General features: G+C 51.9%; 8 protein-coding genes across 8 annotated transcripts; 4 read left to right on the plus strand and 4 right to left on the minus strand.

Moving 5' to 3' along the window:
• Positions 1-365: 365 nt before the first annotated feature.
• On the plus strand, positions 366-1,505 carry CGCS363_v003472 (uncharacterized protein; the record flags this gene model as incomplete). The annotated part of the gene is made up of 1 exon (XM_036635321.1): positions 366-1,505. The coding sequence occupies one exon, from the start codon at positions 366-368 to the stop codon at positions 1,503-1,505; it is 1,140 nt and encodes a 379-aa protein (XP_036499901.1).
• A 378-nt stretch (positions 1,506-1,883) lies between these two features.
• Positions 1,884-2,870, minus strand: CGCS363_v003473 (putative 4-hydroxy-2-oxoglutarate aldolase; the record flags this gene model as incomplete). Its single annotated transcript, XM_036635322.1, has 1 exon — positions 1,884-2,870. The coding sequence occupies one exon, from the start codon at positions 2,868-2,870 to the stop codon at positions 1,884-1,886; it is 987 nt and encodes a 328-aa protein (XP_036499902.1).
• A 736-nt stretch (positions 2,871-3,606) lies between these two features.
• Positions 3,607-5,379, plus strand: CGCS363_v003474 (Cytochrome b2; the record flags this gene model as incomplete). The annotated part of the gene is made up of 5 exons (XM_036635323.1): positions 3,607-3,751; positions 3,811-4,355; positions 4,409-4,869; positions 4,943-5,151; positions 5,216-5,379. The coding sequence occupies 5 exons, from the start codon at positions 3,607-3,609 to the stop codon at positions 5,377-5,379; spliced, it is 1,524 nt and encodes a 507-aa protein (XP_036499899.1).
• Positions 5,380-5,700: 321 nt separating this feature from the next.
• denD-1 (D-erythronate dehydrogenase) lies at positions 5,701-6,660 on the minus strand (the record flags this gene model as incomplete). The annotated part of the gene is made up of 1 exon (XM_036635324.1): positions 5,701-6,660. One exon carries the CDS (start codon positions 6,658-6,660, stop codon positions 5,701-5,703), a length of 960 nt encoding a protein of 319 aa, XP_036499900.1.
• Positions 6,661-7,268: 608 nt separating this feature from the next.
• vrdA-0 (Versiconal hemiacetal acetate reductase) lies at positions 7,269-8,489 on the plus strand (the record flags this gene model as incomplete). The annotated part of the gene is made up of 3 exons (XM_036635325.1): positions 7,269-7,282; positions 7,439-7,833; positions 7,882-8,489. 3 exons carry the CDS (start codon positions 7,269-7,271, stop codon positions 8,487-8,489), a joined length of 1,017 nt encoding a protein of 338 aa, XP_036499897.1.
• Positions 8,490-8,586: 97 nt separating this feature from the next.
• On the minus strand, positions 8,587-10,819 carry prtT-0 (Transcriptional activator of proteases prtT; the record flags this gene model as incomplete). The annotated part of the gene is made up of 5 exons (XM_036635326.1): positions 8,587-9,284; positions 9,336-10,411; positions 10,470-10,579; positions 10,631-10,714; positions 10,769-10,819. The coding sequence occupies 5 exons, from the start codon at positions 10,817-10,819 to the stop codon at positions 8,587-8,589; spliced, it is 2,019 nt and encodes a 672-aa protein (XP_036499898.1).
• Positions 10,820-11,521: 702 nt separating this feature from the next.
• CGCS363_v003478 (uncharacterized protein) lies at positions 11,522-12,241 on the plus strand (the record flags this gene model as incomplete). Its single annotated transcript, XM_036635327.1, has 1 exon — positions 11,522-12,241. One exon carries the CDS (start codon positions 11,522-11,524, stop codon positions 12,239-12,241), a length of 720 nt encoding a protein of 239 aa, XP_036499905.1.
• A 4,295-nt stretch (positions 12,242-16,536) lies between these two features.
• CGCS363_v003479 (uncharacterized protein) lies at positions 16,537-17,367 on the minus strand (the record flags this gene model as incomplete). The annotated part of the gene is made up of 1 exon (XM_036635328.1): positions 16,537-17,367. The coding sequence occupies one exon, from the start codon at positions 17,365-17,367 to the stop codon at positions 16,537-16,539; it is 831 nt and encodes a 276-aa protein (XP_036499906.1).
• Between the last annotated feature and the right edge of the window lie 1,896 nt (positions 17,368-19,263).

Raw genomic sequence — 19,263 nt, forward strand, 5'->3', positions numbered from 1 at the left:
GCGACTTGTCCTAGACTTCAACCTTCGCCCGTGTGCACACGGCAGCTAAAAGTCGTGGCGCTCCCGGGACATGAAATAGCGGGGCCGGAGTTTCGGTCGGTGGGATCCTGAGTCGCGAGGATTGATGGAAGCGGGGAATGCCTGACGCGGGGCAGGATAATCACATCAACTTGGCGAACAGCAGCTTGGGGAAATACATAGAAGCGACCGCGTTCAGCCAGGGTGCATTGTTGTAGCCGCTGATACAGCAAAGAGACTAACAGCAAACGACATCTATCCCAACCTGTCAACATTGAAGCTGTATCAACCAAATATTGGCCCACGTTCCTCAAGACTGGTTTCTGTCTGGCGCTCCGTTTTCAAACATGTCGTCTTCAACCTTGCATACGGCCGCTATCCCTGCGGCAACGGTCCAGGTGCACGCCTCCAACCTTCTCCAACTACCCGACAAGACTTTGCTGTGCACCTGGTTCGGCGGCTCGCAGGAGGGTCTGCCGGACATTAGCATCTGGCTGTCTCGGCAGGAGCCCGGCTCCGACACCTGGTCAAGCCCACAGAAGATCTCCTCAGACACCAATCGCAGCTGCCAGAACCCCGTTCTCTTCAGAGCACCAAAGACAGGCGCCATCTGGTTGTTCCACACCTCGCAGGATGCAGGTAACCAAGATGGCTGCTACATCATGTCTCGTACGTCGAGCGATAATGGCGTTACATGGTCAGAGGCACGGAAACCCCTGAAGGCTGTCACTGGTGCATTCGTTCGCCAACCACTAGTAGTCCTGGCCGATGGGACTTGGATTCTGCCTGTGTTCCATTGTCGGTCAACGCCGGGACAAAGGTGGATCGGCAACAACGACATTTCAGCCGTCTTCTACTCTCGAGATGACGGTGAGACATGGACTGAAAGTGTTGTTCCTGACAGCGTTGGCGCGGTGCACATGAACCCAGTTATCCCGAGCAAGGAGGGCTCAGACTACGTCGCCTTCTACCGCAGCCGTTGGGCAGACAACGTCTATCGATCCACCTCGTCCGACGGTCTCAACTGGACGGCTCCAAAGCCAACGTCCCTGCCAAACCCCAACAGCGGAATCTGCGCCGCTCGTCTGCCATCAGGAAACCTGACTATTGTGTTCAACCGTTCTGCTGCGGAAGTGGGGATGGCCAAGAGGGAAGGCTTGTACGACGACATCACCCCTGAAGACGACAAGCGCCCCAATCAAGCGGCGGTCAACGGGAAGACGGCTATCTGGGGAACTCCTCGCAAGACCTTGACTGTTGGAATTTCAAGTGATGAGGGTCTGACGTGGAGGGAGAGAGTTCTTGAGGAAGGTGACGGCTTTTGCATGACTAATAACTCGATAGAGAAGACTAACCGGGAGCTAAGCTACCCGAGCATCTTTGTGGATGCAGAAGAGTCTGTGGTGCATGTGGCCTTCACGTTCCATCGCCAACATATCAAGTATGTTAGGATCAAGGACATCGAGAAATGGGTTGAGCAAGCATAGATCGACGCCAACCAACAGTGAATACCCCTAAAATATCATTTCTTTCAAAACCTGCGCCTTGGACAAAGCATCAGAAATACATCGATTGATAATTCTCTTAAACAGGCCTGTGAAACATTTTCAAATCATGACGTTCCTCAGCTCACACGGAAAAGGGTGTTGGCGACTCGAAGGGAGCTTGCACCTGCCTGTGACGTCTCTTCCTGTGGGCTTGTTGTTGTTCTACTTATTGGCAAACATCGTCCCTGCCGCTTTCATCGTTGCTCCTATTGTCGTCTTCTGTCTCAGTATAGCATGAGGTCTATTCCAGTGCACAGGAAATACGGAAGAATAACAAGCCATGTCGACTAATTAGTAGTTCATGTATCTTTATGGCAGTTATTTACTCCATGACCTTTGCTTCTCCGTCGTTTCCAGAACACCCAATGTCTCCAAAGCCCACTTCTTTGTAGCATCGCCAAGAGGCAGATACGGCCTCCTCATCTCCCACGAAGACTCGTCATCAATACCAATATCACGTCCAAGGAAGTGCCAAGCACCACATTTGGTCAAGGCAATGCCCTTCTTGCAAGCCCATTCTGCGTTTGCAACATCAAACTGTAGCTTCTGGGCCTCCTCAAGCTTTCCGGTCGCCCACAGATCATACACAGCAGACGTCGAGCCTGGGAAGATGTTACCCATGCCAGTAACACAACCACTGCCCCCAGACTGCAGAGTTGGAAGAAGGTAATCACTGCTACCACCAAAGACGCCGAATTGCTCATGGGCAAACTTGCTCGTCAACCTCACGACCTTGCCAACATTTCCGCATGTCAGCTTGACTGCTACAATATTTGGGTGCGACGCGAGAGCGGTCAGTTGATCGGAGTCGAGATCCACACCCGACGTCACACCAGGGAAGTTGTAGATGACGATCGGAATGGGAGAGTTGTCAGCGACGTCGCGGTAGTATCCGATAATCGCGTCGCTGGAGAGTGCCTTTGCCCAGTAACTCGGCGGCAGCAGCAGACCGAAGTTAGCGCCGGCGCTCGCGGCATCTCTGGCGTTCAAGATGGACTCGCGTGTTGACTGCGCTGAAATGCCGGCAACGATGGGGTAGTCGGGCTTTCCAAGGTCTTTCACTGCACGAGCGGCGGTCTCGACAATGGCTTTGCGCTCGTCGGCTGTGAGAAGAACGAGTTCGCCGTTGGTGCCAAGGTAGACGAGACCATGCATGCCTGCGCGCACCAGAGCCTGGCACTGCTTGTACATGGCATCATGGTCGACAGGCTGCAGAGGGTCGCCGGCTTTGTAGATCGTGACGACAGGGGTATAAACCCCCCGGGGAAGGGGCTTTGATTTGGAGGCGATGTTACTTGAAGGCATGATGGAAGTGTGGAATGACTAAGATAATACAGGTAGAGGTTTGTGATCTTGGCTGAGAACGACACTCAGCGTTGTCAAAGTTCGTCTCGTTTAAAGGTGAATTTGGGAATTGGTTTGCAGGTTGAGCCTGGAAAACGACCCCTCATAATGGTGAGACTCCAACTCCGATGCTGCGGAGACAGATGCGGAGAAGCACTCGGCCAAGCAAAACGACGGACTGTTGCCGGATTGTCGACCGATTTCGCAATCAGGTTGGCAGCCAAACCACGAGCTTAGGACGTCTTTCGTCCAGTGAGATCTTGCCTAATTGCTGGTACGTAAGAAACAGAACAATTCGTTACGTGGGATGAAGGAATCACGCACATCCGGGGCTGGTCCGGGACACTTGTGTAACGGCCCACATCGGCGAGAAAGCCGAACAATGGGGAATGGGTGGTGCGGAGTCGACAGGGATACACCGCGGCGCTCGGCCATGACGGGGATGTCGCGATTTGTGAGGCAATCCGAACTGGCGGTTTTGCGAAAGCGCGGTCTGGAGTTGATGGGGCTTGGTAGGCGGTGGCGACTTGTCAAAATTGCTTTTCCATCATTCCGACAAGCAATATGTTTGCTCTGTCTCGACTTCGAGTGAAGTAGACGTGAGAACTGAGGGGACTGGAGAAACATCATTTGGCCACTGTTTTGTGATATCCGACCACCACCTTGAGACACCCGGTCCCCCGAAACACGAAACACGATGGCGACGAAGGCACAGGAAAGCAACGTGATCAGCCTCACTGATCTCAGCAAACACAACTCCAAGACGGACTGTTGGATAGCTGTTCATTCCAAGGTTTGGGACATCACTGATTTCATCAGCGAGCATCCTGGAGGTCCTTCAGGTAAGCTTTCTGCCTTTTCAGTTCCGAGTCATTCGTCTCACCGCTATGATGCTTTCCAGTCCTTCTCAAATGCGCTGGCTCGAATGCCACAAAGATCTTCGACAGTGTTCACGCACCTGATATTCTCGAAGAGCTTCCAGAAGAGAAGTTCATTGGCGTTTTGAAGGATGCCACTCCAGACGTTCCGGCTGCAGCATCACAGCCAGAAGGCCAGAATGGAGTAGCTACAGCTCCGGCGGAGGTTGCGCAGACGCCTGGTTCGGCGCAAGAAGAGGACGTTGTCCCACCTCTGGAGACGATCCTCAGCGCCCCGGACCTCACAGCTGTTGCGTCTAAGGCTCTGACGCCCAAGACATGGGCTTTCTACTCTTCTGCCGCAACGGACCTGATAACACATACAAAGAACAAGGAGCTCACGAGGAGAATCATGATCAGGCCGAGGATTCTGAGAAATGTTTCCCATGTCGACTTCAAAACCAACATTCTGGGCTTCGAAAGCTCGGCTCCATTCTTTATCTCGCCAGCAGCCATGGCCAAACTAGTGCACCCAGATGGCGAGCTCGCTCTCAGTCGAGGTGCCGCAAACGAGGGAATCGTCCAAATTGTAAGCAGCCATGGTCTTCGCACATAATGAGTTGTGACTGATACAGGTTCTAGATCTCAAGTAACGCCTCATACACCCTGAAGTCGATCGTTAATGCTGCTCCCCCGAACCAACCATTCTTCTTCCAGCTCTACATCAATGCAGAACGCCACAAAACGATCGAGATCTTAAGGTCTGCTAAGGCACTCGGGATCAAGGCTATTTTCGTAACAGTCGACGCACCTGTACCTGGAAAGAGAGAGGCCGACGAGCGAGCTGCTCAGGCAGGAACAATCCGGTCAGCAATCAGCAATGCTGAAAGCAGCAAGGATAAGAAGGGCAGTGGGCTGGGACGTCTCATGGCTCAATATATCGACAAGTCAATCACATGGGAGGACCTGACCTGGATCCGGGAGGCAAGTGGAGTCCCAATCGTGCTCAAGGGTGTGCAAACTGCGGATGATGTCCGTCTGGCCGTCGAGTATGGGGTCGATGGTGTTCTTCTGAGCAATCATGGAGGTCGTTCACTCGATGGGTAAGTTTCAGTCGCTCCTTGCTTGTTGCGAGTGATGTGGGAGGCAGCTTGCGCTAATTGACGTCATACACAGCGCGCAAGCATCGATCCTCGTCCTTCTCGAGCTTAGAGAGCAGTGCCCTGAGGTCTTCGATAAACTCGAAGTATATATCGACGGAGGATTCGAGCGTGGCTCGGACATCCTGAAAGCAATTGCATTGGGAGCAACTGCTGTTGGCGTTGGCCGGCCGTTCCTGTACTCCCTGGTTTATGGCCAAGAAGGAGTCGAACACCTGGCGCAGAGTAAGTTGGATGTTGTCCATACAAGCCAGGGTTATTTCCAAGCTGATTCAAATGTTACATCCAGTCCTGAAAGACGAGATCGAGACGTCAATGCGACTCTGTGGTATCACGAGCTTGAGCCAGGCATCGCCAGCAATGGTGAACACTCTGGATGTGGATTACATGGTCATGTCAGAGGCGCAATCGCGACAGAAGAGACCTCTCAGGAAGCCGCGATCGAAGCTGTAAACACAGAAGACACAGAAGATTCTGTAAATAATATCTCTTATCATACCCATTCAATTGAGAATTCATATCATAAACAAATTTTCCACTGATGATCCTCGACTGTGGTAGTTTAATTTAAATAAACTCATGCGTAGAATACGTCATAGGTACCATTCAATTTATGGCTATGACTGAGACTTCCCTGACAAAACATATTCACACCTATTGACTCCTGATACGTAGCAGCACATGCAATTCGCCTTTGTCATCTCACATCCATTAAACATGTATCTGCTAAGATACCTAGGTACCTGAGTATAAACAGCTGGGTAATACCCCAGTTTACTTCTTCAACGTCTTCGCAAAAGCTTCCACAGCTTGCAAGATGGGTCCATCCGGCTCCAGACCCAGACTGTAAGCCCTGGTAACATCATAGCGGGCCGGCCACGTGTCTACGATCGCAAGAATAGCAGGATCTTTCTTCTCCTCAATCAAAGTCAAAGCATCCTTTCCACCAACCTTCTCCACAGCATCCAAAATTTTCTGCACAGTGACAGTGATGCCGGGGAGGTTCACAACCCTGGAATCGCCAAACTTCTCCGCTGGAACATCCTTGACCTTGATAAGGTTCTTGACCACAGTAGCGGGACTGCAGACCCAAACCTCGAGGTCGCGGCTGACAGGTAGGACGTTTTTGATGCCCTTCAACGTCTCGCGGACGATGCCGGAGGCGAAACTCGAGGCGGCTGCCGAAGGAGCGCCGGGTCTGACTGTAACGGTTGGAAGTCGAACAATGCGACCATCGATCAGACCGCGGCGAGAGAAGTCCTCTACGAGCAGCTCAATCATGAGCTTTTGGGTGCCGTACGAGGTCTTGGGCTTGGGAACGATCTCGCTTTCGCTGACGGGCTGGCGGGGGCCGTAGACGGCGCAGGAGCTGGTGAAGACCACCGTGGTGCCGGGGTAGTTTTTGCGGAGGTGGTCGAGGACGGCCCGGACCGAGTCAAAGTTAACGGTGTATCCAAGCTCGAGATTGGCTTCGGCGCCCCCTGACATCAGCCCGTGCAGGAGGTAGACGGCAGCAAACTTCTTGGAGAAGAGGGAGGCCACCGCCGCGGGGTCGGTGAGGTCGGCCTTGAGCGAGTTGATTCTCCCCCTCTCCCCTGCTACATCGGCTGGTACTGGGGGCTGAATCACATCGGTGATTGTGAGCTGGTGGGAGGGATTGGCCTTGACGAGAGCGGAGACGAGCTCCTGGCCAACGAAGCCAGCAGCGCCAGTAATGAGAATCTCAGTTGACATCTTAAACTGGTTTCTGAAGATTTTGATGATGCAAACAGGAACTTGGTCTCGATTAACTGTGAGGCTTCTGTGACGGAGAGCCACGATCTTCACCCCTCATTGCCCCTCCCCCTCATCAATCACTTTCAATCGTCCGATTTCGCTATGGTCCCACGGGGAACACTTGATTACGTTTTCGGGGTATCTCCTCATTCCCGCTCCAACTCGCTACGAAGTAGCCGAGCGTATCCGACGACATGCGGCAACGGAAATGCGCACCAACAAGCTGCCGTGTCGTCGTTCGGACAGGTTTCCGGCGCAGGATGCCCAATTTGGACATCGGCGAGAATGCCGACACGACTGGAGACTCGCGGCAATCCTCCGGATGGGTACTTCCCCGCACTGCGTGGGGCTTTAGTAAAGCAGGGGTTCGGAAGATTTTGGGCGGAGGAGTTGAGGCCGAGAATAGCGAGCGCGTGAGGGATGACGTGATGGGCGATAAAACAAAACCTCTCGACTGCTCGTCTGTAATCAGACTGGAGTGGTACTTTGAGCTGGGCAAGCTTGAATGATCTAAGCATATTCTTGATACCCGACAAAGTTTAGGTCAAAGCAAACAGATAAGCAACATGGAATACGTGAGGTGAGCTCCCAAACTCTGGAACCACGAACTTGACCCCTCACTTGTTTTCCCCTGGATTTTCACCTGCAGTTGTTGAATGAAATATTGAATCGTTATGTGGTCGGGGCTGGGCATGGAGAACCCGTTGCATTGGTGCTAACAGTCACCTGTGGACAGGCTTGGGAACAGTGGCCTGAAGGTCTCCAAGATCATCCTCGGATGTATGGCCTTCGGCACCTCTCAATGGGAAGGCTCACCATGGGTCCTCGATGAGGCAGAAGGTCTGGAGTTGCTCAAGGCAGCTTACGATAACGGCATCAACACTTGGGACACTGCCGACACCTACTCAAACGGTCATTCTGAGCTTGTAATCGGAAAGGCTCTCAAGAAGTTCAACATCCCTCGACAAAAGGTGGTGATCTTGTCCAAGATCTTCAATCCAGTAATGGACGACAACTCGAGGCCCGCGAGCGTCAACGATGGTCCTCTAGTCAATCAAATGGGACTCAGCAGGAAACACGTGTTCCACGCGGTTGATAAGTGCCTGGAGCGCCTCGGCACCGACTACATTGGTACGTCATCCTGCCATTCCAGGACGAAACCGAGGCTAACTGTTGCAGATGTTCTTCAGATTCACCGTCTTGACCGCGAAACCCCGCCCGAAGAGATCATGCGAGCCCTCCACGAAGTCGTTCAGTCCGGTAAAGTCCGTTACATCGGAGCGTCCTCCATGTACACATGGGAGTTCGCCCGTCTGCAATACATCGCGAAGTCCAACGGCTGGACCGAGTTTATTTCAATGCAGCCGTTTTACAACCTGCTCTATCGCGAGGAGGAGCGCGAGATGTTGCCGTTCTGCCAAGCAACTGGCGTGGGTGTCATTCCTTGGTCTCCGATCGCGCGCGGTATGCTCGCGAAGCCACTGGCAAAGGACAATGCGGACAGCACTTCACTGCGTGCGCAGACGGACAAGAAGACACAGGCATGGTTTGCTGATGCAAACTTGGATATTGTAAGCCGCGTGGAGGAGGTTGCGAAGAAGAGAGGCGTCAGTATGGCGCTCGTGTCTACCGCGTGGGTGCTCCAGCAGGGTTGCTACCCAATCGTCGGGTTGAATTCCGAGAAGCGCATTAAGGAGACGGTAGAAGCGCTGAAGTTCAAGTTGACGGAGGAGGAGTGTAAATACCTGGAGTCTGAGTACAAGGCCAGGGCCATTCAAGGCATGTAATTATAATTCAGTTGGCTGTTCTCCAAATATGCAATCTATGATACAAACATACGCTCTCCTGGGTATCAATTTACCAAACCCCCTCAACCCCAGGTCTTCATGTGTTGGGTCTTGACATCTGATACTCGACATTGGTGAAGTCTTGAGCCTGCAAGGTGGAACTTTCGGGGTTCAACGATGACAAGTCGAAGTTGAACACTGGCGATAAGCCAAAACTCATGTCATAGTCAAAGAAGAATTCCCCCTCAGAGCCGATGAATGTCCCATCAGTGCTCGGTGGCATCAGCTGTGGATCGATTGTCCCATTGACGCCGTTGGATGCAGTCAGTGCGTCGTGTAAGTGAGCCAAGGAACCATTCTGGCTACGCTTCAACGTTGCCGCCATCCGCTCGAGACCTGGCGCCATGAGATTTGCAAGGTGCCACTTACCAGCTGGCAAAGACCGGAAATGTCTCACGAGACTTGTGGTCAAGTCCCAGACGCGGTCAGGCTCTATCAGATCCCCACCATACTTGACGGCCACCTTGATGAGAAACATGCATGCGAAGGCAGTCATGCAGTGAAGATACGAAGGCATGCCTATCACGCCAGCAGCAACATCCGGGTCAGTCAAGATGAAGTTGATGGTTGAGGTCGCGACGGAGATGGCTGTTGCTGCGCAGTCGAGGAAGTGGTAGGGAATTGGGTTATCTCCGGACAGCCCACGAAAGATGTGCGAGTAGAGATGAAGTTTTGCAAAGTGGAAATGCAACTTGGCACCTTTTCGTGGAAAGCGGCCAATGTTTTCTGACTCTTCTACAAGAACGATTAGCCCGTGCGATATGTCTTTCGACAATAGTTTCTTACCTGGCAACGTCTCAGACCAATGCTTCAACCAATGGTCAAGTTCCTTATTGAACTGCGTGATCTGATGGACATATGATCTCGGTGTCGGTTGCCCCTTGTCCGGACCGAACAACTCTCGGATGCTGCCTATGATGCCTAAGAGTGCCACTTGACTTGCAAGACGTTTGTCCTGTTCGTTCGATACTGGGGACGCTAAGAAGCTCTCCCACTGTTGCATCGATGAGTCTTCTTGGACAATTGCTGGCCTCCCGTACAGCGTGGCCAGGTGCTGGTCGCAAACATTGAGGATATACCACAATCTTGCTCCATCAGCAGCTTCCTCACTCTTCTCCTCGATAGCGCGGGTATAGCTGTTGTGCAGGTTGCATTCGGCTGCTCGCCGGATGGCGTAGCCTGACAACATCCATGACACATCGCTTAGCCAGTACGACGCAACACACATGGCTCGAAGATAGTCTCGGTCTACACGACGGTCAAACATTGACCTTTCCGTCAGGCGACGGAACTCTGAGCTGCATACACCATATATCCCGTTTGCTTGTGGGTCATGGAGAGCGGCAACTGTGAGAGTTGCGGCGGTGAGAATCGAGCTCCTTCGTCGCAGTTCGTCAAGCTGCTGATACTTGCAACCAACCCCGTACATGAAAGGGTCGAGCCGATCGCGGTAGAGACGGAAAAGCCGTTCGGCATCGTCGAGCCGAATAGCACCTCGGGCGATGAAGTCATCAAGAGCAGGACTTGAGTGTCCCTCAGGAGCATCCGGAGATCTTAGGGCTCGTAGTTTGGTGAGGGCGTAGAGTGAGTGGATCGGTACGTGAGGGAGATTCTCGTCTTCGGGAGAGATCTTGGGGGAATTGTCGCAAGAGGGACCATGGTTGTCCTGCCCTGATACACCAAGACGGTAGCCATTGCCATTTGTGGTTGATGCTGGCCGCCCATTTTGTGAAGGAGAGTCTGTTGAGTTTCGTAATGTTGTGCTCTGAAGCGCAGCAGGTTCTGATGCGCCAACCTTCTTCGCGATCTCCTTAAGTGTGGCGTGGAGACTTTCGATATCTTGCAGGACAGCCTCGTTGTATCTATGTTGGATGTCAGTGAGAGGATCTCTTCGACGCTGTAGATCAGATTAGTCGTTACTGTGTCTTCTCATCAATGATGCTCTGTAAGTTTTTGCCAAGAACACAACCCAGATTGCGTTCGGAGCACCGACGACAGGGTGGACCGCTATCATCCATCAAGCATTTGATCTGCGTGTGCACAGTCAGCAGGGGGTCTTTGGAGGTTGGAGCACAACAAACCTTGTGTTTGCGGCATGCTGCACAAGCCTTTATTTTCCGGGATATTTGCGGAAAAGATCCTTCCCCATTACCAGCAGTCAATAACTAAAACCCAGAGTCAGTCTCTCACTCTCAGGACACGTCAAGGGCGGAAAGTACCGTCATGAACTCCATGCCTTCATTGGCATCAGACCAGCTGCGTTTCGACATGGCCTGTGATGGGCACTCCTCACGCAAGAAGGCGGCGAGTTTCTCGATTCAAGGGTTCCAGAGTGTAGTTGGAGTCGGTCGTGAGGAGTGGAAGAGGAGAAGTTCGGCTGCAAAACACACGCGTTGAGCGGCGCCGGGCGACTGGGTGGTCGGCACTTGTGTGGAGAAAGACACAGGGATGAGGGCCTCTCAACGTCAGGTGTTTCCCCGCGGCGGATTTGAAAGCAGTTGGAGATGATTGAAGGTGACGGAACGAACCCCGCTTCCCCGCATAACCCCCGCAAGTGGACAACATCGTGAAGCGTCTTCATTCTTTCCGGCTTATTGCCAGATCCCTTTCAGGCATGAATAAGCGCCTGGGATATCAAAGGTTTGGTAACCTTACGTCTTGAGGCAAACACTATTGTATGGCAAGGAATCCCATACTGCGCGTGAAGACATGTTAATGAATATTGATGGATTAGAACTAGTGTGTCTACACTCTTGTGGTGAGTTGCCAATCTTTGCTACTCTGGTGGCAGTCATATGCAAGACGAAGGAGGGTAAGCTCCTGTAGAATTGTACTGACATCGATCGATGTGTTGATAAGTCTCATGATTCTAGAACACTATCGGCCAAGCCTTGTCTGACTTACAATCCCATCTAACACCCCATACAAACATCAGTCACAGTCACAGTCAAAGTCAAAGTCACGCACACACCATGGCCATCTCCATCCTGCTCGCAATCCTCAAAAGCTCTTTTCGGCCCCCGGCCGGAACTTCGTGGACCGCCGGAGATGACGTGGGTGGATACTACCGCAGCTGGGGCTTCACCATCTACCGCACCGCTTACGGCCCGGCTACCGACGAGCAGTGGCGCACCCTTCAGGACAAGATCCGGGCCCAGGCCGTTTCCGAGATAGACGGTTACGTTGAGGCCGGCGAGGAGGACGTCGCCGCCCAGCTCAAGACCCTCTTCGTCCTCGACGCCCGCTCCGACGCCGCCCTGCTCGCGGACAAGACCATGGACGAGGTGCGCGAGATTTACAAGCAGGCAGCGGTGGCCAGTCGCAGCTCCGGCAACGACTATGACAATGACAACAGCCAGTCGCTGCCCCTCATGCACGACGGCCCCAACCAGCGCGTGTTCCTCCTTGCTGACGCCGAGGTGCTGGAGGCCGTCGACGCTGATTTCACTGAGAGAGATTTGGCCAAGACGAACGGCGCCCCAGGGGCTCAGGGGACGGGTAGGGCAACAGCCGGGGTGTGGTCTGGTTGGATGAAGATGACGACCCGCAGCATGGTCGATTTGTCTGCAGAAATGCTGGTGCGCGATCTGGCTAGCATCGCGCCTGGTGCGAGGGCCGCGGACGAGAGGCCTGTGTACAACGGCGAGCTGACCGGGTCGTCGCTGACGAGCAAGAAGTCGAGCGGCAAATGAGGCGATGGAAGGGAGGGCCGCGAGGACCCTGAACATTGAGAGGCTTGGGGAAGATAAGTATGAATCACGGGATGGACTTAGATGGCTTTTCAGCATCGTCAACATTTTCCTATAGCCAACGAAGTCAAATTCAGAGGTGGTTAATAAATTACACAAAAGTTGAAGAAGGTCATGCTCATGGTGCCCGACCGAGCTATTGCGCCGCTTCGAAGCCTGGTCAACAGCCAGTATCGGTATGCAGTCTGTATGTGAACGACATCCCCTGACAACTTCAGTGAGGGCGGAGTAAGAGGCTTGCCTTCCAGCCGCAGCATCGGTCATGGAATTGCAAATGAGGTTACCGTCAAAGGTGTGTTCCACTGCAAACCTCTGTCAAAATTCATTCAGACACAGGAGAAGCCTCGGTGGTCGCTGATTAGAATTCGTGGAATTGTCCATTATTGCCGCCAATCAGGGTCGCTACCGGGTTTGCTACGTGTGTAAGTCGGAGGATATGGTCTTATGTCCGCTTCCTCAACCAGTCGTGCGGTCTTCACGCATTTAGCGACAGCCGTGGCCTGGCCCAGCCTGGGTACTCGTTCGTGCCAAGTCTGGCCGCAGGCGGAGTAGAAGGATTGCGATGCCATCATTTCAGCGCGACCCAGAGCTTTCCGTTTAGTCCTTTAGACAAGCAACTGATGCAGCTGATCCGAATAGTGAGGTTTCATACTGTGACAGATTCCACATGGAACGCGGTCAAGTCGTCGTGTTGGAATATTAAAGGGACGACACCGACGCCGGCAGCGGATACACGGCTAAGTCTTGCGGTAGTCGTTCCAACTACCGGACGGCAGAATTGTAACGGTCAAGGCGAGCATCAGTGGGGTAAGTTAGTAGATCTCCTGCTAAAGATTCAACATTGCTAATCGGGGTACTGACAAATACGCCACATACTGGACCATCTCTGAATTCGGTGACATTTAAGCATGTATGGCCATGCTGCAGAAATCGGACGACGGCACATACCGAAGATCCAGCGTCGGTCGAACTCCCCGGCGTGATCTGCCGGACTTACCGCTCAGTGGCAGTTCTTGATACCGCCACTGACGATCGGCTGAACTTTTCGTTGGCCGAGCACACTTACACTCCGTTGCGTTGACAGCGTCCGCCCCCCCTTTTTGCCGAAATTACGCACGCATAATCCCTGTATATACATGAAAATTTGCCCAACGCCACGTAGATATTCGTAGTACGGCAATTGACCTATTCTGATGGCTTCAATTGATCTATTTCTATTGAATCTCATTATCTGAGGGCATCGTGATGCCTCCTAAACGCCGCCGCGCGGCTCGGCAGGCGGATGATGACCCTTCTGGGCATCGTCCGTCACCCATCGCCAACGGTACGCGGAAACAACGACGTATACAACAACTGGCACAGGACGCCGCCAGAGATCCTCCTCAACGCTCTGCCTCGCCGTCGATCAGGATCGTTACGCCCGCCGAGAGGGCTCGCCGGGCTGCCGCCGCCGAAGAGGCCGCCGAGGAGGCCGCCGAGGAGGTTATCGTCGCCGAGGCTGGACCCGAGACTAATGATTTGGTGGCGGCTGAGTCTACATCGCGAAGAAAGCGTGTACTTATAGCCCCTCCGTCATCACGAAGAGCTCCAAAAGCGTCCTCTCGCCAAAAAGCAACGACAACGCAGAGGAAGCGAAAGAAGGATCCGCCGCATACGATCCGGCTCCGAAGTACTCTGCCTTCGTCGATGCCACCGTTTCGACCAGACTCGACCCCAGTTAACCCAACCCCTCGTCAAACCACTCGATTTGCGGACGATACGCCTACGGCCCCTCGCCATAGCGCTGATGATACGTTTATGTCGTTCCACGATGTATTTGAAGAGGAGGACGATATGGGTAACGAGGAACCAACTCTGCTACAAATCCAGGTTACCCGTGGCCCAGCGCTCAAGGGTAACGGTTTACCTGTTCTCGATCTAACCATCGAGAGCATCGCGTATAACAGATTCAGTATTGCTCCTGTATTAGATGCGAATAGTAGAGACTGGGAGGCAGACAGCGGCGCCCAACTTGAGGCAGAAGTGGCTCACTCGTATATTGTGAAGAAGGCCAATATCGCTGTTGTCGTTGCTTGGAGGAAGCCCACCAACGCATCTAAACCAACACCAATCTTCACTCGGGTCTATCCGTCTACTGGAGGGGTCACTTGGCCAAGTATTCCATGGGTTGATATTGTCCCCTCTCTTGAACAAGCTGAAGAGAGGGGTGAAGTCCACCTCACCGTCAAGTGGCAATACAGCGCCGTACCAATCTCTGGTGGTATAGTGACTGGCGTACGAACGCCTCGAAAAGGTGGCCGAGCAGGCGTTTCAGCCGGCATGCAAGAGGCGATCGATCGTGAGGCTAACGATCCTGCAAACGTCGAGCGTCGGAAGGAGGGTATGCACAGACAACTTCTCCGTACGCACATCTGCCCAGAGTACCAGAGATGTAAGAATAGTTCGGGCGACGAGAAGTTCAACTGGTGCTATATACTAGGCCAGAAGCACTACAAGATCAAATCTCACCATATAGAGAAGTGGGCGAAGGCTATTATGACTGGACAGGCTGGCGTTGACAATATGGAACCACCTAAAGAACTGCTTGGTGAGATTCTTCACGACCAGTTTATAGAGGATCAGAAACGCCAGGGCAAGAGAAGTAAGAATATCGTGGAGGTTGATGATAACCAGGAGACGACAGTGATGACGGAAGAGAAGGCTGAAAATGCCGCACTTCCATCATCAGGGTCAAGATCTGGCCTAACCAACGCCAACAGCAACGCCATCGTCAATATATACGGCAACGCGGGGGCGCCAGATCGTCATCTTCAATATCCTAACCCATACGTACAGCTGCCGCCGCCGGCGCCGCCGCCGCCGGCATATTGGCCATATGCGAACATCTCACAGTATTCGTTGCCAACTCTTCCGCCATTGAACCTTCCAAGCACTCGTCAACCAAGTATCGCACTCCCGATTCGTTCGTCCTCGCCAGTGGTACCGGATTCGCCTCGAAAAGCTCTAGATCAAGTGGCCAGCTTCATCAAGTGGTTTATATCCGTCCGCGGCAAGCGATATAACGTCGACGAAGGGTTCAGAAAGAAGCTACAGAAACTGCGATCAGTAGACAGTAGCTTGCGGGCAATTCGCAAGTTACCAGATATTTGGTTTACTGAACAGGGTTTTACTCAAGATCTTACCGAAGATGTCAGGAACTCGATCAAATCCTTCATAGACAACAGCGCCTACTACGGAGGGCAGTCTGACGCCCTCTCCGACGTGGTATCTCACTCTGAACTTCATTCAAACCATCGAGAGTCAGAAGGAGATGTTTATACAAGAATATACGCTGGATTGCCAGGAGGGACGGCGGCGGCGCCAGTTGAAAACTCTGCGGCGCTAGTTTCAGGCGAGTTGGGGTCATCCCGACATATCGACGCCCTAGTGCCACGTCAATCCATCGAGCAAGAGATCCGTGGTACGCCAGTTGAAGTTGGTCGACGTGGTGAGTGTATATAGAGCTGTTTACTGTCGAATATGGCTAACTTTGTAGGCGTTTCGGAACTCTTTGGTTTCGTTTCGTCACCACTGCTGTCAGCGTCGCAGATGCTGCCCACGCAGTTACAGATCGAACAAGACGAAATCGAGCAAGGCGATGAGGACAATCAGATTGAAATCTCGAGTGATACGTCGTCAACAGAGACGTATTACTCGGAGGAGGATAACGAAGAAGAGTGATACAGCAAGAGTGGTGTGAAGTTTGACTGTATGCGCGATTTTTTTGCATGACGTGTTCAACCACGGAAAAGTCTACCCATAGCCGTAGATTCAACACTGCCGCTCTATACGTATAAAAGCAATAGAATTACTGTTATTTTGGATCTGCAAACAATACACTTCGGTCCATCCCGATACTGGTTAGGGGCAGTTGAAGTCTCTGACTATGGTTGAAGTCTCTGATCGTGATGACGTGTCATCATCACAAATCATCGTCACAAGCATCAACAACGCGTTTCAGCCGTTATACAGGCAAAATTGATATGTATACGTAGCTACCGACGAAAACAATGGACGACGGTATATTTTTTGTGTTCTGGTGCGCTTGTGGCTAACCTTTTGGCAATCTTGTTGGCTACAATCATGGATTTGATGATTGACCATCATATGACGACACGATTAAGATCTATTGCGCGCGAACGCACGATGAAAATTTGGATTGCTTGCTGATGTTCAATATTGGCAGCAAATCCTCCCTTTTATAGTTCGATATCGTCAAATATATGCTCTGTCCCATCAAAGTTGACGAACGAATGGCGGAAATGGCCCTCGATCTGGGGTAGACGATACCCAATCTCCATAGCGCAGTCACGTAGATATTCCATGAAATCCCGAGTGTCATTCTCATCGTTGTTCCACTTCGAATACGTCTTCCTGATGTATCGCTTTAGATCGCCGAAGTACTCTTCGATGGGGTTGAAGTCTGGTGAATACGGAGGCAGAAACTCGAGATGGACACCTGATACCCGGCATAAACCCTCGATTTCAGGTATACGATGGCAGGAGAGGTTATCCATAACGATGACAGAGTTTGGCTCTGGAAAACGCCCACATTTCGGGATAAGGCACTCCTGTAGCCAACGAAAGAACCCATCGCCGTCAGTCGTACCATAATACGTAGTCAAGTGTAGGATACCGCTCAACGTGAGGGCTGGCAGGATCTGTACGCGAGAGTTCTGAAACCGATCAATCTCTGCAGTTCGAAACGCAGCAAGCCCTTTCGGCGCCCATCCAGTCCTCCGTATCCCAGTATCCTTATTGACGCCGGATTCGTCGACGAATACCAGCTGGTCGGGGCGATATCGTCGTATACGGTACAAGTACTCGTATCGTAGTTCGTCACTTCGCTGAGCAGCAATAATCTTGGACTTCTTGTTCGTCCAGCCAGCTGAGTTTAACTGTCGACTGATTGCAGAACGACTGATCTGGATCTCGAAGGCTTCAAATAGGAAATCTTGCATCTCTTCAAGAGATAGATCGCTGCGGTACTGCAGTAGTTCAAGAAGCTCTGTACGATGCCATATTTCCATCTTTTGTCGACTCTGGCGGCACCTCTTATATCTCTGCACTTCGCCAGTGATATTACGTCGTGATCTATGTCGTCGAATCGTTCGTTCGGTACAGCCAACGATACTTGCCAGCTCGTGGGTCTTTTGGTCTTCGAATGGCAGTATCATCGCGATCGTCGATAGCTGTAGATTCGATATTCTGGGCGCCATTGTATCGTCGTCGTCGCCCGGCGTCTTTCTCGATGTATCTGATATAATAAACCACGGACATGTACTGACCAGCGGCAAACTGTAAGTAACAGGGCACAATCTATACAGCAGTAGACTCTTGCTCAATATCGTGAACAAGCTGAGCTATCAGGAGAGTCATTAATCCTGTTGACTGCCAAAGCATTTGCTCTGAAGAACCGTATCAAGCCCCTTGGTATGCTTATATATTACTCAGAGCCATACAAACCGTATGCTGAGTAGATATATAAAGTCATACAGCAGGTCTCTTCTTCTGTTCCTCAGCAAATGTCATCTTGATCTCTCATGACGAAAATAGACCTTTTGTTGGTCGAATGGTATGGGGATGAGGTGACTAGCTGGGTTGGCAATGCCTCGATGGGTAGATTGACTGCTACGGAAGCATGAAATACACACCTTATGTCTCTATCGTGTAGTTATACGTTTGAATACTACTGGGACTATAGTGATTGACGGCAATTGAGGTGTTGGTGATGACTTTGACGCGTTTTGCGTGCGATGCAGAGAAATGCGCGTCACAGCGTAAAATTGGCTTTTTTTCATGTTTTTGCATAAGCGGGGAAAAAAAAGGGGGGCGGACGCTGTCAACGCAACGGAGTGTAGACGTCTGACACCTGCCCCAATCGGGAATGAAGCGTTCGAGCTACCCCTTTCGAACCGCCGTCCTTCGTATATCGCATTCGATACGAGCTCGCATAAAGAGCCCCAGATTCACCCAATCTTGTTTGACTGTCTTGCGTGATCCATTCCGACAGCGCCCTTCGCAATATTGTTTCTATGAGTACTTATCCTAGGATGGAAACGCCTAGCGCTGCTATTTGCAAGAAAACCTCCCGTCGGAACCACACAAAATCACGCAGTGGCTGTTCGGATTGCAAACGTCGCAGGGTAAAGGTATGCGTTGTCGAGTGGACGTTGCGCGATCATAGCATGGCTTAACTGAAAACCCCATAGTGCGATGAAGCATGGCCTGCGTGTTCCCATTGCGCTCGACGCAAAGTCTCATGCAGTTTAACATATGCGAAACCCCTCTCCCCAGGAGGCTCTCTGTCGTCAGAGCTCAGGCACAGTCCCAATCGTCGACATGTCCGATCAGTTTTTGAGGCTATTTTGATGGTCAACCGTTCACCAAATTCAGAATACGGCGATGCCGTGATGTCCTACGACACACCCAAGTTCGACTTTTCACGTCTTTCTGATCCCACTTTCTCGTCACTTTCAAATAGTCGAGACCAGGAGTTGATGCATCATTTTTGCACCCTCACTGTACACTCAATGGCCACGCGGCCGGACGTTCTCCATATTTGGAGGACTGTAATTCCCCAGTCATGCTATGAAAATGACTTTGTTCTTCACGGCATCTTAGCCCTGTCTGCAGCGCACAAAGCGTATCTCCTTTCAGGCAATCGACAACTCTATCTCAACCTATCCGATCATCATTTCAATATTGGGTCAGAAACCTTCCGTTCTCAGCTTTCAGACGAGGATGAGCGCAAAAAGAATCAGAAACCTCTGTTTCTGTTCGGTGGTGTTGTCATCATTCACATCCTGACATCGACTTTGCGTACGCACAATTCAGAAACGGACGCCATCGAAAACCTAGTCAGGTTGACAAGAGCTATTAAGGGGTTTCGTGTCATTATATTCTCATGCCTCTCATGGAGTGCC

The sequence above is a fragment of the Colletotrichum siamense genome (assembly GCF_013390195.1).
Source record: "Colletotrichum siamense strain Cg363 chromosome Unknown KSG_Cg363_contig02, whole genome shotgun sequence".
NCBI lineage: Eukaryota > Fungi > Ascomycota > Sordariomycetes > Glomerellales > Glomerellaceae > Colletotrichum > Colletotrichum siamense.